The sequence below is a fragment of the Poecile atricapillus genome, chromosome 4 (assembly GCF_030490865.1).
Source record: "Poecile atricapillus isolate bPoeAtr1 chromosome 4, bPoeAtr1.hap1, whole genome shotgun sequence".
NCBI lineage: Eukaryota > Metazoa > Chordata > Aves > Passeriformes > Paridae > Poecile > Poecile atricapillus.
The window spans coordinates 28,584,165-28,600,825 of record NC_081252.1 but is presented as its reverse complement, the minus strand read 5'-3'; the positions used below and the strand labels follow the sequence as shown (position 1 = coordinate 28,600,825).

General features: G+C 37.8%; 1 protein-coding gene across 1 annotated transcript in view; it reads left to right on the top strand.

Annotated features, from left to right (window-relative positions):
• The window catches only part of PPA2 (inorganic pyrophosphatase 2), a 35,056-nt gene extending 20,955 nt beyond the window's left edge, over window positions 1-14,101 (top strand). The window contains exons 8-12 of the mRNA XM_058837890.1: window positions 5,288-5,415; window positions 7,204-7,289; window positions 8,294-8,363; window positions 12,855-12,894; window positions 13,917-14,101. Coding sequence (XP_058693873.1) covers window positions 5,288-5,415; window positions 7,204-7,289; window positions 8,294-8,363; window positions 12,855-12,894; window positions 13,917-13,945 — 353 coding nt within the window. The 3' untranslated portion in view covers window positions 13,946-14,101. The remainder of the gene's footprint in view (window positions 1-5,287; window positions 5,416-7,203; window positions 7,290-8,293; window positions 8,364-12,854; window positions 12,895-13,916) is intronic.
• The last annotated feature ends 2,560 nt before the right edge of the window (window positions 14,102-16,661 follow it).

Sequence of the window (16,661 nt, the reverse complement as noted above, 5' to 3'; positions counted from 1 at the left end):
CCTATCCTGAGCTCACACCGTATGTAAACTCCTCTTGCCTCTTCAAGCACACCCCAGGTACCTGGGATATTCTCCTTCTGGGATTGTGATCGTTCTCATAAGTGCCATTGATTTTTCTGAGACTTCAGAGACGTCAGAACTGAGAAGTCACAACTTCTGAGTGCTTCTCATTGTTTATTCATAGCACTCCACTTTTTAGTGAATTTATAGATAAATACCGGTTTAAATTGGACACCCTGCCTAGAGCTCTCTCTTTCACACAGACCAAGGAGAAACTCTTGTTTACAGTGACAGTACCCAGGAATTATAGGCGATGTTTAGCACCTGTTTAATCCGGGACTGTGTCATCAGTAGGAATAGCAGGGTCTTAGTGTCTTTTTGGACTGACTTTGTAAGGGAATCTGTTTGAAATAATTGCACTTAATTCTGGTTAGTATGGGTACAATCTAACACCAAATACAAGCTTTGTGTCAGATGTAGATATCTGTGTGAGTTTATTTTATACTGCAACTAGAGATCTTCAGATTTATCTATTTCTAGATATTTCTAGACAGTAAAATCTGTCTTTGTGGCTGTTGGCATTTCTGCTCAGACAGTTGCTAGGCAGATGGCCATTAGTGGGCCAGTGGAGCAACTTTAGACCAAGCAACTTGGAGAAAGGACCTAAAAGCTCCTTCCAGACTGAAACACTTAAATCTTGGTGGTGTAATTGGTCTGGCTGCTTTCTTTATTTTGTTGTTGCTTTTTGTGGCTTTTTTTTTGTAAAATAAGCATTAGGAGAACTAAATTATTGGAGTAGAAAGGTTGCTTGTCTGCTTATCTCATAGTTTGGACTGAATTTAATATATTAGAATTCACTCGTATATCTGATGTGCTTCACTAGTTTGGAATCAGAAAGGATGAGTGATACTTTTGTGCTGTGATTTGGTCTAAATGTATGTGGCATCTTCATGTTGGACAAGAGGTTTTAAAAATCACTGGCAGTGGATGCAGGAATTGTGTTTGAAGCAACGTATGAAGTCTGACTTTTAAAAGGTCATCTTGCCCTCCTTCAGCAAATTGGACTAATCATGTATGCTGGGTGGCATTTTGGAGGTGATTTACTGGCCTGGAATCTTAGCAGCCATTTTTGCTGCCATTGCTCACTGGAAGGATGCCAGGATCTATTCAACAGCAGTTGGTGGTGTCTGCTGGCTTTTTTGTGCTATTTGCTGGCACTGGTGTAGTTAACTGTGTTGTGTTGCCATGCTGCTTTTACAATATGCATCTCAAGACAGGGTTTAGTGATCAAGCCCTAAATGGCAAAACTAAGGCATATTGTATATTTTGTACCTTATATTGTTGCAGACCTTAGCATGTGAGTGTATTTATTCACAGAGAAGCAGCAGAGGCCCAGAAGACTTATGTTGTGGATTTGTGTAAGCACTCAATATAAAGAAATTAATTAGCTGTACCAAGGCTCCCCTCCTACCCCCTGCACAAAATACACCAAATGCCTTTATATGGAATGTTGCTGCTGCTTCCTGTAAATGTTTAGAAGATGTTATTGAAAACATATGTCCTCTCTTCCCACAGACCTTGTTTAGAAAGCTTGCTGCAAACATGTTGTTTTAGCTTTGCTTGCAAGAAGCAGCATCTGTTGTACTAAAAACAGTAGTTTTGTACAAATGCTTTTGTTGCTCTCTTCTGTAAAGCCAACTAGATTTAGGATATGCAGTCACGTTGGCTCACTCCCTTGACAGAGAGCTAGCAAGCAGCAGCTCTTGGTGCCAGCCTCTAGAGATTTTCCGTATGAACACTGAACTGCAACCCTTAATATCATCCTCTGTCTCTTTTTAACCCTTGGTGCTTAACTTTGGTGCCCAGAAAAATGAGACCTATGGTTGTATGCAGGCATTACAGTGAAATTCCCACTTAGAGCCCCGTGGGGACGTGCTGATAATGTACCTGCAGGAGCCTGACCTGCTCTGCCAGTTTGAGCAGGGCTTGCTGGCAGAGATGAAACTGCTTTGGGCCAAGTACACACTTGCTGCTCCCAAACCTGCCCCATTTAACATCAGTGTGAGTACATAGCTCTAAGGGAGGATAAGCAGTCATGGTCAAAAAAGAGTGTCTTAACAATGCTTACTGCAGAAAATACATCTAAGTTGTTTTCTTTTTCAAAAATCATGATAATTTGAAGCTATCTTCTGTGGATATTAGTGTAGTAAGTTATAGTACTGCTTATTGTAATCTTCTTTTTTACCTTTCTTTGCTTACTTTTCTGTTTTCTGAGTGTGGTTTTTCTCCTTCCCCCCCTGATATCCCAAAGAGGCGGTTTAGATTTCAGTGGAAGACTTTTGTTAGTTGTTTTTTTCCATGGTGACTTTTAATGAACTGAAGAGGTGGCTATTGAATGAGTGATGCAAGAGCTGCTGTTTTCCTTGTATTTTGCATTACATGCTGACTTGACAGCAACAGCATTGATGCTTTCTTGGGGTTTGTTTTGTTGCATTGTTGCACTTTTTTCTTCTGCTTGACACCAGCTTCCATTATAATACAGATATTCTGGAGTCTTCTTTTTAAAATCAAGCCTGCAAATTTCATTTGATGTTCAGTAGCAGTCCTTTATAGTAAAGAACAATGAAGTAAAGCATAGGGATGAAGCAGAAAAACTTGCAAGGAACCCAGGAAATAAAAGCAACCAATGGCACCTTTCTTAAGTCTTCAAAATGAGAATATGCAGCATCCATATAATGCTGTAGTATGATTGTGTTTAGTCATTTTACTTAGGCAAGGTATTTTCCAGTGGAGTGAGTGTGAAATTCATGAATCCATGAAGATAGAATGTCTAACAAAAGGAGATAATGAAAGTCTGTCTCAAAGCCTATCCTAATATTTGAGTCCTTTAAAAAAGTATAAGTAAAACCTATAAATAAGGAAGAACAGGTGAAGAAAAGTGCCAAGTGCCAGTTAGTAGACTGTAAAGCACTTTTGATGAACAGTTTTTATGGGAGTAGGAGGCAAATAACCAAATAGGGGGAGTGGAGAAGCAGAGTTAGGAGAGACGTGCTGGAACAGGATCAGAAAAAAGGAACAGCAGTGTGAGAAAATATGCTTGAATTTAAGTAGTATCTGGAGATGGAGGTCTGGAGTTTGTCCACTGCTGGGACCCAAGGAAATTGCTGTAGCAGCCTGGTTTGCTTTACAGACCTGAGGAGATACTGTCTCTCCAACAAGTGTTAGATATTGTGAATTCAAACCTCACAAGAGGAGGAGATGACAACAGTTCAAGTTGGAGGAGGGATGTTCTCTTGCTTGGAGAGAACAGGATGATACATTGGAGTCCTGAAACTGATTTGAATTGGGGCTGCAGTTTTATTAGTGCCCTGATGAAGCATTCTGCCTCCAACCAAGATCCCACCCTTTTCTAAATCATTCCTACTTGGTTGGTCTAGCCCACCCACCCTAGTGGAAATCTTCTTGTGCTCTTAAACACATATTTCAGCTAGAAGACCTGCCTCTAGTACAGCCTTATGTACCCTTGCTTTTTTCTGGGATTCTGCCAGTGAAATTCCCTCATCTCCTGCAGACAGATGGCCAGCAGCCAAGTTCAAAATACATTTTACTCCGAGCTCATAAACACGTAGCTGTGTTAAGTGTGTGCAAAGCAAAAATTTACATGGGCTCTTCAAGGTTTTATGTTTTATTCTTTGGGTAGTGGTAATGCAGTGGAATTTGGGAGTGGCATCTATGACATGTCTATTAACACTTAGAATGTCTTCTCACATAGGTCTGGCCTCCCAGTTCAGTCTACATGTCATCTCTCTTGGTGGTCTACTGAGAATTGAATGGTCTGTAGCACAAGACCTTTTCTCTTATTGTTCTCTTTAGAAATATTTTAATGTCTTTGTTCAGGGTTGCAGTGAAATTTTACAAGACATTTAGGCACTTAAAGATGGAAAGCACATGACTAGGTATAGATTCCATGGACTAAGCAACTCTGATTTTATAGGACTGGATAGACAGAAGAGTATCTTAGCAGAAATCACTGCAAACCAGATGTCATCAAGTGAGGCATATCTATGGGAGAAGATAATGAAATAACCAGGCAGTATTGAGAGAGAGCAAGAAGGAATAAGGAAGGGAGACATGAGTGAGTGACTTGCAAAACACTGGAGGAGAGTAACACTGTGGAAAGTGGTGTGAGCACAGTGAGGTTATGAAATAGTTGGTAGACTACAGCACTAAAAAATTAGCTCTCATTTCCATCAGAAGTGACTGTGGAAAGGAAATAAAAGATTATACCAGTTGCAAAGTATTTCACGTCTGGATGGACAAAATCCTTTATCACATTAAAATAATCAGTTTAGAAGTTAGTTGAAAGCTTTTCCATATAGACATGTTGCCAGGGAGTTAATTTGTTATGGGGTTGATAGGACTATGCCAGTGCAAGTGACAGAAGTGGTGGTAGTCTCAAAGAACAGTCTTAAAATTTGATATGCACAGCAGGTAAGGGGTGTAAGATCAAGAACTGCAATGTTTATATGGCAGTGTAGTCTTCAAGCAGAATTACTGTGATGTTTCATCTCTTTACCCACCATGGCAGTGTTAACCATTGCCTCATGAGGGTGTCCCTCAAATGAAGTACATTCCTCTTTGTGTCTCTCATGTCCATCAGGATTGTAGAGGTAGAATTGTTTATCACTGTGAATATGCAGATACCACAAGGTTATCAGTAGAGTTAGTGTTCAGAGCTCCTAGCACGTCTCTATCGCATCTTAAAGGGGATGAATTTAGAACTAATGTGATCAAAAGAGTGCCTTTTAATATAATGTTGACAAATCTAGTCTGTATTTTGTTTAGAGGTGCTGGTTTAAAGATCCATGTGTTGAAGTTGTTTTTATAGCTGTTTTTTCACTAACAAAAAATGCTCATAGCACCTACAGTTGCTGGAGGAAAAAATTACCTCAGTGAATAATCTAAGTATTGCAAGAGCTACCTACTGAGATAAATATGGAATTTTCTTTTCCTGTCACAAATATGGTCCTTTTATTCATTGTACCTTTGGGTCTTAATTAATGAAGGACAGGAGATGACTGGTTTACCTGCTTAGTGTAGTTGTGAAATCATAAAGTAGCAATTATGGGCAGCTAATGTAATAATGTGAAGTTTATCAATGATGCTGAAAGTACTCAGTGAAATCAAATTGCTGCATATTCTTTAGGAAAACTTTAAAAATTAATGTTCTGAAACCTGTGATCAGTCCTTATTTGTTTATTTCTTTTTAAATCTTTTTAACCTACAGATATCGATGATGTCAAGAAGCACAAACCAGGTTATCTTGAGGCTACGATTGACTGGTTCCAATTATACAAAGTCCCTGATGGTAAACCAGAAAATCACTTTGCTTTTAATGGAGAGTTTAAAAACAAGGTGAAGATAATGCAAAATTAAAAATGCATCATTCTGTCATGTGGACTCTATAATAATACATCCTAGAATTTTTTGACTTGTAAAGGAGCAGGCTTTGAATGAAAAGAGTTTTGATGGGAGGGACTTTCACAATTTATTAGGCTAGGATTAAGTAATGTTTGCTGTCTTCCATTTTGGTCAGGGAAAAATGAATAGTTCATTGAAAAAAGTCTGAAAAAAAAATTTAGTCGTAATCCTGATGAGATTTACACATACATCTGTGTGTGTTTGTAGGTGTTTTTCAAAGCACTTTCATTCTCCATGTCAGAGTAATGAATCAATTGCCTTTTCAAGTACTATTTTAGTCCTGTTGGTACATTTTTCTGACTTTTTTTAAGTGTATGCAGTTTAAGACAATGGGTTACAGATTTTTTCATATTTGGTATTTGCTTAAGGCATACTTATTTCTGTTAAATCTCTGTAAAAACATTTGAAGTGTTTGGCTTGAAGGCTGAAAAATTGTTTTGTTTTTGTTTTTTTTTTTTTAGAAAAGAATTAATGGCTTTTTAAACTACTTACAGTAAAAATGGCCAGTGTTTGAAAGGAGATCAGACCAGAATAGACCTTGTTGAAGGAAGTACCTGGATTTTTCCAGGAAAATTGGATATGTTTTGAGTAAAATTGCTTTGCAACTTGTATATTGCATGGTCTGTGTAGATTATTTTGGCAAAGAATCAGAGGCTTCTCATGAATGATGTCCATGTGTCAGCCAGTTCAGTCTTGCAGGGTACTATCAAAGTTACATAACCAGCACAGCACCTTCTAACCAGCACAGGCAACTTCACATACTTTGTCTGGTTAAAGAAATGCCCTGACTCCACTCTGTACTTCTAAATCAATCAGTTGTGGAGTTGTAAGGCTTGGTAACCCAATCTCTCTCCTGTGTTCCCAGGAACTGCTCTTAGAGGTTTTCCTGTGCTGTAGAGTGACAGTAGAACAGTGTATCCCGGTCAGGCCATTGGAGTTTGGCCTGGAGGTGCTAAATGCCCTGAGATAGCTGGTTTGGAGCACTTGAATAATTCTCAAGCATTTCTGGAGACCCAGGATGTGGTGAGGCAGCTGTGGCTGTGCTCCAGCAGCTCTGGTGAAGTTCACAATGTTCCAGTGGCACTTTTCCAAGTCACTCCTTGTTAACAAATGTGAATGTTCAGTTGGCAGCTTTTTGCAAGTCTAGCAGTCATCATCTGGACACTGAGGGCTTATTTTACTTTAATTCTTCGAAGCTTTTTCATTCCAGCCCCACCCCCAATATTATTTTTGTTTCAAACAAGCAGAAACCGTTAAGCAGCTGACATGTTATGTTCTTGCAAATGCTTAAGTATATGATTGGGCATTAATGAAGTAAATGCAAATTATGCCTCTGGAGGGGAAACTCAAACTCTGACTTTCATTTGTAAGGGTGGAGTCATAGCTCACACACTTGATCCCATTTACAGCCTGGTACAATTCTCTACAGCAGTAGGAATCTCTTTAGCTTCTAGAGCTGATTTCATTTCTTTCATGTAGCATTCATTTTTTAGTGGCTGAAGACTGAGGGAAAGTCCTGAATGTGTTGCCAGTGTATTTGACAAGTAGTGAAGTTTGTTTCTTTACGTAAAAAGGGTGTTACATTCTCCAGAAATTTAATGAGGCCTCCAAGGAGGTGCCTTAAAATAACACATGAAATAGTATGTTTTAATAAACTAGTTCTGTGGCTTTTTTCTGTTTAGTAACATTTTAATTTACAAAACTTTCCTTGTTGTAAACTAGGATTTTGCTGTTGAAATTATTAAATCTACCCATGAACACTGGAAAGCTTTGCTTCATAAAAAAGTTAATGGAAGTACTATAAAGTGGTATGTATCCAGTCCCATCTCTTGCTCTTCATATTGTGCTATTCAACAAGTTGCAGCTGTCCATGAACTGCTTAGATTTTTTTAAATTTGAGATTACAGGAATATTCATGAATTTGATAATTAATTGATAATAAAGAATGATTGACTAATTGCACCTTGTATAATGATGATGGTGATTTACTGCTAAGTGGTTCCAGAAATATATTGATTACATACATGTGACATTCACTACTTCAGCTTTTGAGAAATGGCCCCAGAGTATTTGTTCTGAATTGTTTTGGGAGAATGTTGGTCCTCTTGTAATTTTTCATTCTGTTGCTTTGGAGAATTGGAAATTATGCAGTTTATTCTGTAGGACCTTAAAAACTCATGATCAAACTTTCAGTGTAAAAGGATATAGATTCTTAGGGAAACACTTCTGCCAAGGATATGGTCCCAGAGTTTGTCTGGGTGCTACAGGTATCTGCTTCTTTATGTAGGAGCAGAATTTTGGCCTGTTTTTCTTTCTTTTTCCATGGTGCAGGTAGGTTGCTGAAGTAACCTGCTGTTATTTCCATGATCTGCCACAGAATCTGGCCATCCTGCAAGGCACAAGAGATGGGATATACTAACATCATCTCTGCTAGCCACCTAGGTATTCATCAGCTTCCCCAGGAAGTGCCAGTTTAATTCTACTGACTTCTTGGGAGGATTTAGCTTCTTGACAGTAGTCCTCTACACTACCCAAGCAGCAGCTCAGAAGCACTGAGTGTGAGCATTGCTTGCATTAATACAGCATACACAGCCTAGACATCTCCTCAAGCTCAAAGAAACAAAGAACACTATTCCACACATCTATTCCTTCCAACATTATTTTGTGGTTTTGGCTTCCTTATTTCTTGCAAATACACATTTCTGAGCTCTATATGTGACAGTTTTTTGGTGTTTTTTTTTCTGTAATTAGTTAATTGTGTGTAGCTCTTTTCCACTGATGGATAAAGCATGTTTTTAATTTTATTTTTCAGCACAAATGTTCTGGTGAGTGGCAGCCCATTTTGTTGCAGTGAGGAGGATGCCCGAATGATTGTGCAGTCAGTAAGGATACTTACTTTTTTTCCACCCCTTTTTTTCTTTTAATGATCAATTGGAAAGACTGTTCAGAGCTCCAAAACTGAAATAAAGCGGCTAAATTGAAGTGGTCCTTCATTAAGCAAAAATTTAAATAAAAAGAGGAACAGAAAGGTTGGGGAAATGTAAGCATTGTAATATAAACCTTTCATTGCTGTGGTCCAGTTGTGTTTTCTGGAAGGTTCATTACTGTTCTGGTGGAGTTTTTCTGTTTTGTGTTTTCTCCTTCTGCAGTGCTGTCTCTTCTGATCCTGAATAGCAAGATGGACTGCTATTTGTATCTAGCCTGCTGTCTTCTCTGTCTCCCCTGTTGCCATGAGTTACCACCCAGTGTTAGAACTCATTGACTAGCTGACTGTATTCCCTAATTACTAAACAGATCCTTTGTTTGTCTACTTGCATAATTAAATGCAATGCTTTGAGAGAGGGGATGCTTATTTGAATGTTTCTTAAAGAATACCTGTCACATTCTGAAAATTAACATAAAATTAAAACATGCAGGTTTCCTGTTCAGGCAAGAAAAATGTCCTGCAGGTTTGATGCTTTCATGTGCAAATGTTAGTGGAGGAGAATTTTTTTCCATTTTAAAATATTCTAGTTTGGATGCCAGAAATTAAGCAAGGTTACCAGAAATTACATGGAGAAATGTGCCCCCAAGTATTACTTTTTCTTTTCTAACACAGGCTGTGATTGAGCCTGTGCTCATGGCCACATGAGGTATTTTGCATCTGTGCATGGCTGCCAGGGCACACAGTGTTTTGCCTCAACAGTCACAGCAATTATGCAGCTCCAGGTGTCAAAGGACACGCAGTCCACTGTCAGTGCAGTTAACATTCCAACAGCATTTCTAGTAAGAATGTGTTGTCCTGGATGCTGTTTTGTCACAAGCAAATAAGACTCTCAACTGCGAAGAAGTGTTGGTTTAAGTCACAAAGATGTGTCAAACCAAACTTTTTCCTCTTCAGATACATTGCTTTCAGCACTTCTTTTAAAGTATCTCAGTGTTACATTTGTGAGTGTTAATGGGACTGTAAACTTCAAATGAAAGAAAAAACTCATTTTGGAATTCAAATATGTTTTTAGACATGTCAGTCACAGCTCTATGCAAGTGTTTACCTTCTCTGTACTTTCAATTTTACAATAACTTTATGAGTCTTTAAATGCAGCTAAAACTTCAAGTCCAAATGTATTTGAATGGTGACATGTGCAAAGGAATTATTTCCTTTTGCATTCTCTGCTCTTTGTACTTTGAGGCATTCAGGATAAGTAATTACTAAATCAGCAGTATGTCTTACTTTGTTTCTCAATAACAAAATCTTTTTTTCCCCTTGGTTTTTGGGGAGGGGAGGAAGTTAGTAAAATAAGTTCATGAGATAGATACCTCGTATCAGACTAATGCCTTTTTTTTTATTTGAAAGCTTCCCTTCTTATCAAATAGTATCACTTACTGTGGTTTTTTTTGTGCCTCACATTCTTTTTAAGTGATAGTGTTTTTGTGAAGTTGTTTCCACATACTCTTTTCCATCATTCTGTTTCAGTTCAGTCTAAGTATTTAAATTGTGTCTTTGTAGGGTGCTGCCTCTTGATACTTTCCAGACTGGGAAAATATACAATAGTCTATTATAAATATTGTTCATGCTCCATGCACTTGCCAATCTGCAATAACTAAAAAAAGTAAAATGGCCTTGAAATAGGAATCGAGGATAGCTGAACTCTAAATATAAGCAGGGAGGCTGACTTTGCACATTTTAAGCAGGTATGTTTTTGTCTAGTACACTACACTGCATGCTTTGGTTGTCAGACATTCATCTCATGCTGAAGTGAAAGTACGTGAGAGTTGGCTGCAGAATTTTAATGGCTGTGGTGATTTCAAATGAAAGCTGCCTGTGTTTGCAGAGGGTTTTGATTTTTTTTTTTAATTTAAACTAAAAACAGATACATTTTCTTCTAATTTTCATCCATCTATTAGCTCCTGGATAAAAACAAAGTAATGAAAGCTGAAGCAGAGATCTTGTGTGCAAGTACAGTGAGAGACATATTTCAGCTACTGCAAAATCTTGGAGCTTTTTCTGCAGTGAGAGCTGGTTCCCTACAGTTCTTTTTCCATCATCAGATTTCGGTTGCAGCATTTTTAAGCAAGTGATTATTGCCTTAAATCAGATCTATTGATTTCTCAAAAAAACTCCAGAACAAAACAAAAATACCCCAAAGAAGACACCAAAAGACAACACTCACTATTGCTGTGGAACAGTTTTCATGGTGAGCAAGAGAACTGTAACAGAACCAAATGGAAAACATTCAAGTTCTTACCAAGTGTGCACTAATCAGAATTTCCTATAGATTTTTTTTGGGTGGTTCCCAAGGTAGTCCAGTCGTTTTCAGAATTATTTGACCTTTTGTTAGTTTACAGATGAGGAAATAGAGTGGCTTGTCTGGGTTGGGGAATTTCCGCTCCACTGAGTGAGTTTCTAGATGGTTGGCACGTGTACTGTCATCTGTACTGGGGGCAGGCTAAGAATGCTTCCATAGCAGGTGAATTGCCATGACCAGTCATTTCCAAAGAGATGGAAGATAATCCGTGCATATAAGAGCACATACTGAATGTTTTAACCAGCCTTGCAACTACAAATCTAGATGAATTTTAACAGTACATAGTGAAAATTTCTAGTGTTCTCTAGCCTCTGTAAGTTGTTTCATCTGTGTCTCAGCTACAGTGTCAGTATATGTTGCACACTAAACCCAGGAGGAATAGAGCTTTGTAGATGAATGTGTTAGTGCTAAGATACACTGTTTATTTCAGGCTTTTAAGTGTTGCCATCTGTAAAACTGACCAGAACCACTGAGCCTTTGTTTAATATTAATCCTAAGAATTGCTTGCTCTGTGAAGAAGCTGCTGAGGACTTTTCAAGTTGGAAAATCTCCAAGACCATCTATATATAGTAGTAGAGAAGTGTTTCTCAGACTTATCACATAATTCTTTCCTTATAATACTGGAAAGTGAACTAGGAAAGCTTTGCTAGATTATGTCTCTTTTGATAAAATGCAGAACAGTGCTTTACAGGGAAAAATATTTTGATTTTCCTGATAATTTAAAAAAATCTCCAACCAAATTTGAGTCTATATTTATTGATGTGTTTTGAATAATTCAGATCTAAGCAGGAAAGTTTGTTGACTGCCTTTCTCCCACATGCTTTCTGTGAGAACATTTCCATTTGGGATTTAGTAAAGGTAGAATTTTCTGTGTAGTGGCCAGCTGGAAAACAAAAGGTTGGTGGTGTTGTTAGTCTGGGGTTTGTTTTTATTAATTAATTTATTTATATGGCTTTTAAATGGTGTTCCAGATGAAAGTGTTGTGTAGTGAAGAGATTCCTGGTTCAGTGGGATGAGATTTTGATCTGGTTGTGGTGGGAAAATATTGAGGCCTTATCTCAAGCTTTTTGAGCAGTTACCTCAGAAGTGGCAGGCACCTGCTTATAAATGGTGACCTCTGGTTCTCCCTGCCTTACGAGATAAAGCTTGGGTTTTGCTGGAAAGAGAGGGGATATTCTGGTGATATAACCTGGGTTATGTTTGTCATTCTGGTACCTCCTTTCAGACCAGTCACATAAGCCCTATGCAGGTAATTATCCTGGGTAATGTGGGAAGAAGAATCCTGCTTCTTCCTTCTCTCCTCACGGGCTTTGTTCTGCTCTTCAGTGTTTAGAGCCCTGTGCCTGCTCAGGTGCAGGAAGGCTGTGTCACACCAGTGCAGCTCAGCCTCAGTGCTGCTGTGCTAAGGAAGGTCAATGGAAAATTGTTATGTCCTCATCATGAGGCACAGTGATTCCAGATGTGTTAAAAGTGTCTTTAATTTTGTCCTTTAAGTTAAAGGACGAGACAGGCTGTGCACTCCTGTGATTGAATAGTGATATATCCAGCTTTGAAATGCCAGACCTGAATTTGGAAACAGATAGTCAGTTTCCACAGAACTGAAATGTTATGTCAAAATGGAATTGTAAAAGAGTATCATCACACATTTATTTTCAATTGTTTGCATGTATTTAATGTAAATTGTATGTGTGTGTATGTATTCACATGCATACCTGACAGTGAAACATGTATAGTAACTAGAAAGGCATTTTTATTCTTTAGATGTAAACAACAAATCCTGTTATTTTCAAAGGTGATACAGTCATCAAAAATCCCCTTTGCATTAGGTAAGGTGTTAATCTATCACACATTGCTCTTGAGTTTGTTTTGTCATTTATGAACAACAAATAAATTTGTACAATGGGGGTGGGAAATCTGTAAGGTAGAATATTGTCTTGTGGGGGCAACAGAAAGTTCTGGTTTTGTTAATACCTCTTGACTTCAGCATTAAAATACCTTTGAATTTGGGTGCTATCTGTGAAACCTTGAGTAAATACTGAGATGTTGGTTTGGGATATTTTTCCCTATCTTTTTTTTTCTGTTTTTTAGGCACCTGCATTTATGAATGGAGATTCTGTTTCCCCAGAAGGTACCTTTTTTCTCAGATATCATATGACTTCTCTTAATTGCTGGCTTTAAAAATTGACATGAAAACTGTTTTGTTGCAAAAAGGCAGTTTTGTGTATATGAAAATTATAATAGTTATATCCTGTCATATGGTATTGCCTGTCTCTTGTTAAATAGAATATGTTAAATAGAAATTCATGAATGCTTTGTGGGAGAAGATTACTTTTGAGTGAAAGTGTAGTCCACATAAAAAGATAGGAAGACAAAATTTTTCTCTTTACTGATCATGCAAGGCAAATGCATACCATTTATCCTTTTAAAAGAGATAGGTTGCATTGCTGTCATTCCTCACAGTAGCTAACCAAATAAACAACTCCTTTTCCTAAAATTGATAAAACCATACCTACTTTCCTAAGTTTTAAAGACAAAATTTTATCCTTTCACTGTTATGACTATTTTTCATGTTAACAGAACATGTGTTTTTCTTTAAAAAATAAGAATGTGTCCCACATTTTCAGTTTTAATTACTTTAAGAAAAGTTTTTCTACTGGCAGGAACTATAGAGAAGACATATGTGCTTTTTGAGGTGGAGGGGGTTACAGAAATACTAAGTTAAACTTAGTCATGAGCCGAGTGCCAGATAGTTTGAGAAGCAACATCTGTGTAGCCCATGTCATGGGAAAGCAAGTTGCATTCCATTTGCCTTTATGTGGCATGCCAATAAATAGCATTTATTTAGCAAAGTATTAGATCTCAGACCTCTGACAGACAACTATACATAATCTATCTGATCTGTGATGATTTCCAGGGATGATCACAGCAGTGTTGTAACTTGTTGCAGGATTGGTACAGCCAAACTGTTAAAATGAGCAGGTATTATTTTGAGGCCATGCTTCCTACAGGGTGGGGAATAGAGCTAACACAGCAGTATTGTCATGGGAGGGAAGGTAGCTGAAAGGGCAGCATGTTGTTTTTTCAAGTGCTTGTATATGACTGGTTGTATAGAACTAATGTCACTCTTGTATTTTGTTTTGTTTGTTTTAGTTGATTCCTGGTACTTTTTTCCCAAGTGATCAAGGTCTTCTGAAGGTGCATCATCAAATCTTAAAAATCATCCCTTTCTTTGAAGATGAGCAAAAGCACTGACTGCTGAATTCATGTTGAAACAACTATTCAGCTTGTGTAAACCTTCTCTAAAATGTAAATAAACACTGCCATGATAAAATGAATGTTTCCTTTCTATGTCTGTGTAGGGTGGAGCAGAGGGAAAATGAGGGGCTTGCTTGCTTGTTTGTTTCTGAATCTCAGAACTGCAGAACTGCTCTTATCCACTCATGAAGTGTACCAAATGAGATGAGAGATAAGTTGTCTTCAGCCCTGTTTGCCAGATTTTGGAATAATTGAGCCATTGGGTGTCAATTTCTGTCTCAGGGCTTTTCTGGCCACCCTGACTGTAATCCTTTTGAAGTCGACAATAATCGTTATGTAAGAGGCTTAGGAGTTTACCATGTTCTTTGATATAGGTGACTGTTTCCCGAGTTCCATTCACTTTTGTGCCCAGTTGTCTCTGCAGGGTTCATAGAGTTAGGAACAGAGCATGCTTGCTTTAAAAAAAATACAACATTCCTCCAAAGATTAATTCAACTAGCAAGGACTAATGCCATAACAATTGAAGTAAGGATGCACGTGTGCTCTCTGTTCTACATCCTGTTTTGATAACTTGTGTGTTTCATTACACAGGAAGGATTTTCCTTATGGAAAGCTTCCATTTTTAGAACTGTGTATGCTTTTGATAATTATTTGTTCAATGAGCCAAGTTTAATAAAATGTACAGAACTAAGCTTTGTGCTTTCATAATACAAATATTTGCCATTTTTTCCTACTGCAGGATTATGTCTGGCCTATATGTACCACAGCATTCATTAAAGACAAAAAAGGCAGCTATTAAGTAGAAAGAGAGGAAATTATAATATAGACAGACAGCTTTATCCAGCTTGTTACTGAGACCAAAGGTGAGCATTGTCTGCTTGGTCCAAGGACGGAAACAGAAGGTTAGTATGGGTGGAAATGGAAGACAAAGAAGTGCAAAAGTTGGGCTGTGGCTTGCCAGAGAGGATTACCTTTTCCTTACAAAGAGTTAAGTTTTTGCTAAGAAAGATTTCACCTTGGGAATGTCTCCTTGATTTTAGGATACAATTTCCCTTCTTTAGACTCTTCTAGTGTATTGTTTAGTGTACAAGCACCAGCCACTTTGGAGATCTCAGGCTGGGCCTCAGCACTTAGGAGGAGATGGGGTTCTTCCATCTGCTTAGAGTTTTGCTTTGTTTCATACACAGGGTTTAGGTGTGATTGGGGAAATGCAGCATAAACTTCAGATACTAGGGGCTACTTTTATTTTTTCTAGTCAAGAGACATGTTGCATCCAACATACACTTACAGCACTGGTTTCCCATGCTTTATTTTATACTTTAGAATTCTAAGTACATGCAGCATTATACCCCCAGGTTTTCTTAAACAGGGGAAATGTTTCTCAAGTGCCTTGTGTTTGCATGCAGCCTCTCAGGATGAGATTCCTCTGGTTAGACGTGGGCTCTTGTAGCTCACAGAACAGCTGCTGTATTTGTCCATATGGTAGTACACCTAGGAGTGTTTTGTGAAGTACTTAAGGACAGCTGAACAATGAAGGGCACTGTGTAAAATTAAATTATTTTCTTTCTACATAGTCACTGCTGTCCTTTTTTCTTACCTTTTGTTTTCAGACATTGAGTGAAAAGTTGTACCCATGTGACGACCAAATATTGATTACAAATGTACCTGTGCTGAACTGTCAAGGGTAGACCATAAGTTACTCCATTTTTATGTCAAGTAAATTTTGGCGGTATTCTTTAATTTCTAAGTGTATTTATGGAATGTGGTTATGAATCTCAGAAGCAAAAATAAATTTCTAAATCAGTTAAGGCTTTGTGCAGGGTAATAACAAATAGTACTTGGGAAAACTGAAATAATCAGAGATGCCTAATACTACCATAAATCTGAAAATCTTTAAGTATTTCTTTCACATTGAATATATAAACAGATGATTGTCATGGTGAAAGTAGTTTGAAGGAAAGTGTTCATGGTCACTGTCTGATTCTCTGAAGATTTTTCCCAGGTGGGATATAAAGGTGTGCTGTTACACATAGCCCTGCTGGGGGAATGCACTGAATGCCACTGATGTGTGTTTCAGAAATTAAGCATAATGAAGGAGATGTAGAGAGATGGGACAGAGAAACTAGAATATATTTTTCAGATTGCAGGAAAAGAAGTCTGAAATAAGCATTTTTTTATTTTTGCTTTTTTCACAGGCTAGGTCTTCTGTTTGTATTTATTTGCGTATATTATTCTATTTAAAATTATTTTCATTTTAGCAGGAAGGTAAGTGTAGCAGTGTCCACTTTTCAATTGTTTTATGAAAGGAACTTTTTTATATCTGATACTAATACCTCCTGGAAATGAGGACATGAAAAGAAACACATTTTTTTTCTCCAGGAAATAAATCCATCTTACCTGTATTTTGTTCTGTGTTGGAAATATAATACTTACGTGTATATACTTCTTTCAAGATAAACTTTCATCATGATTTCCTCTTCTTGGAGAGAAAGGAGAGGTTACCTTTTTATGCCCCTTGCTCTTATGACAGTGAGGGCTCTTTTTACTTACATAAATCATTAGCTGCTGCTCAGAGTAGTACCTTTCACTGGCATGGAGTTCACACATCAATCCCCCCAGTCGAAAGTAGGGTTTGAGTTG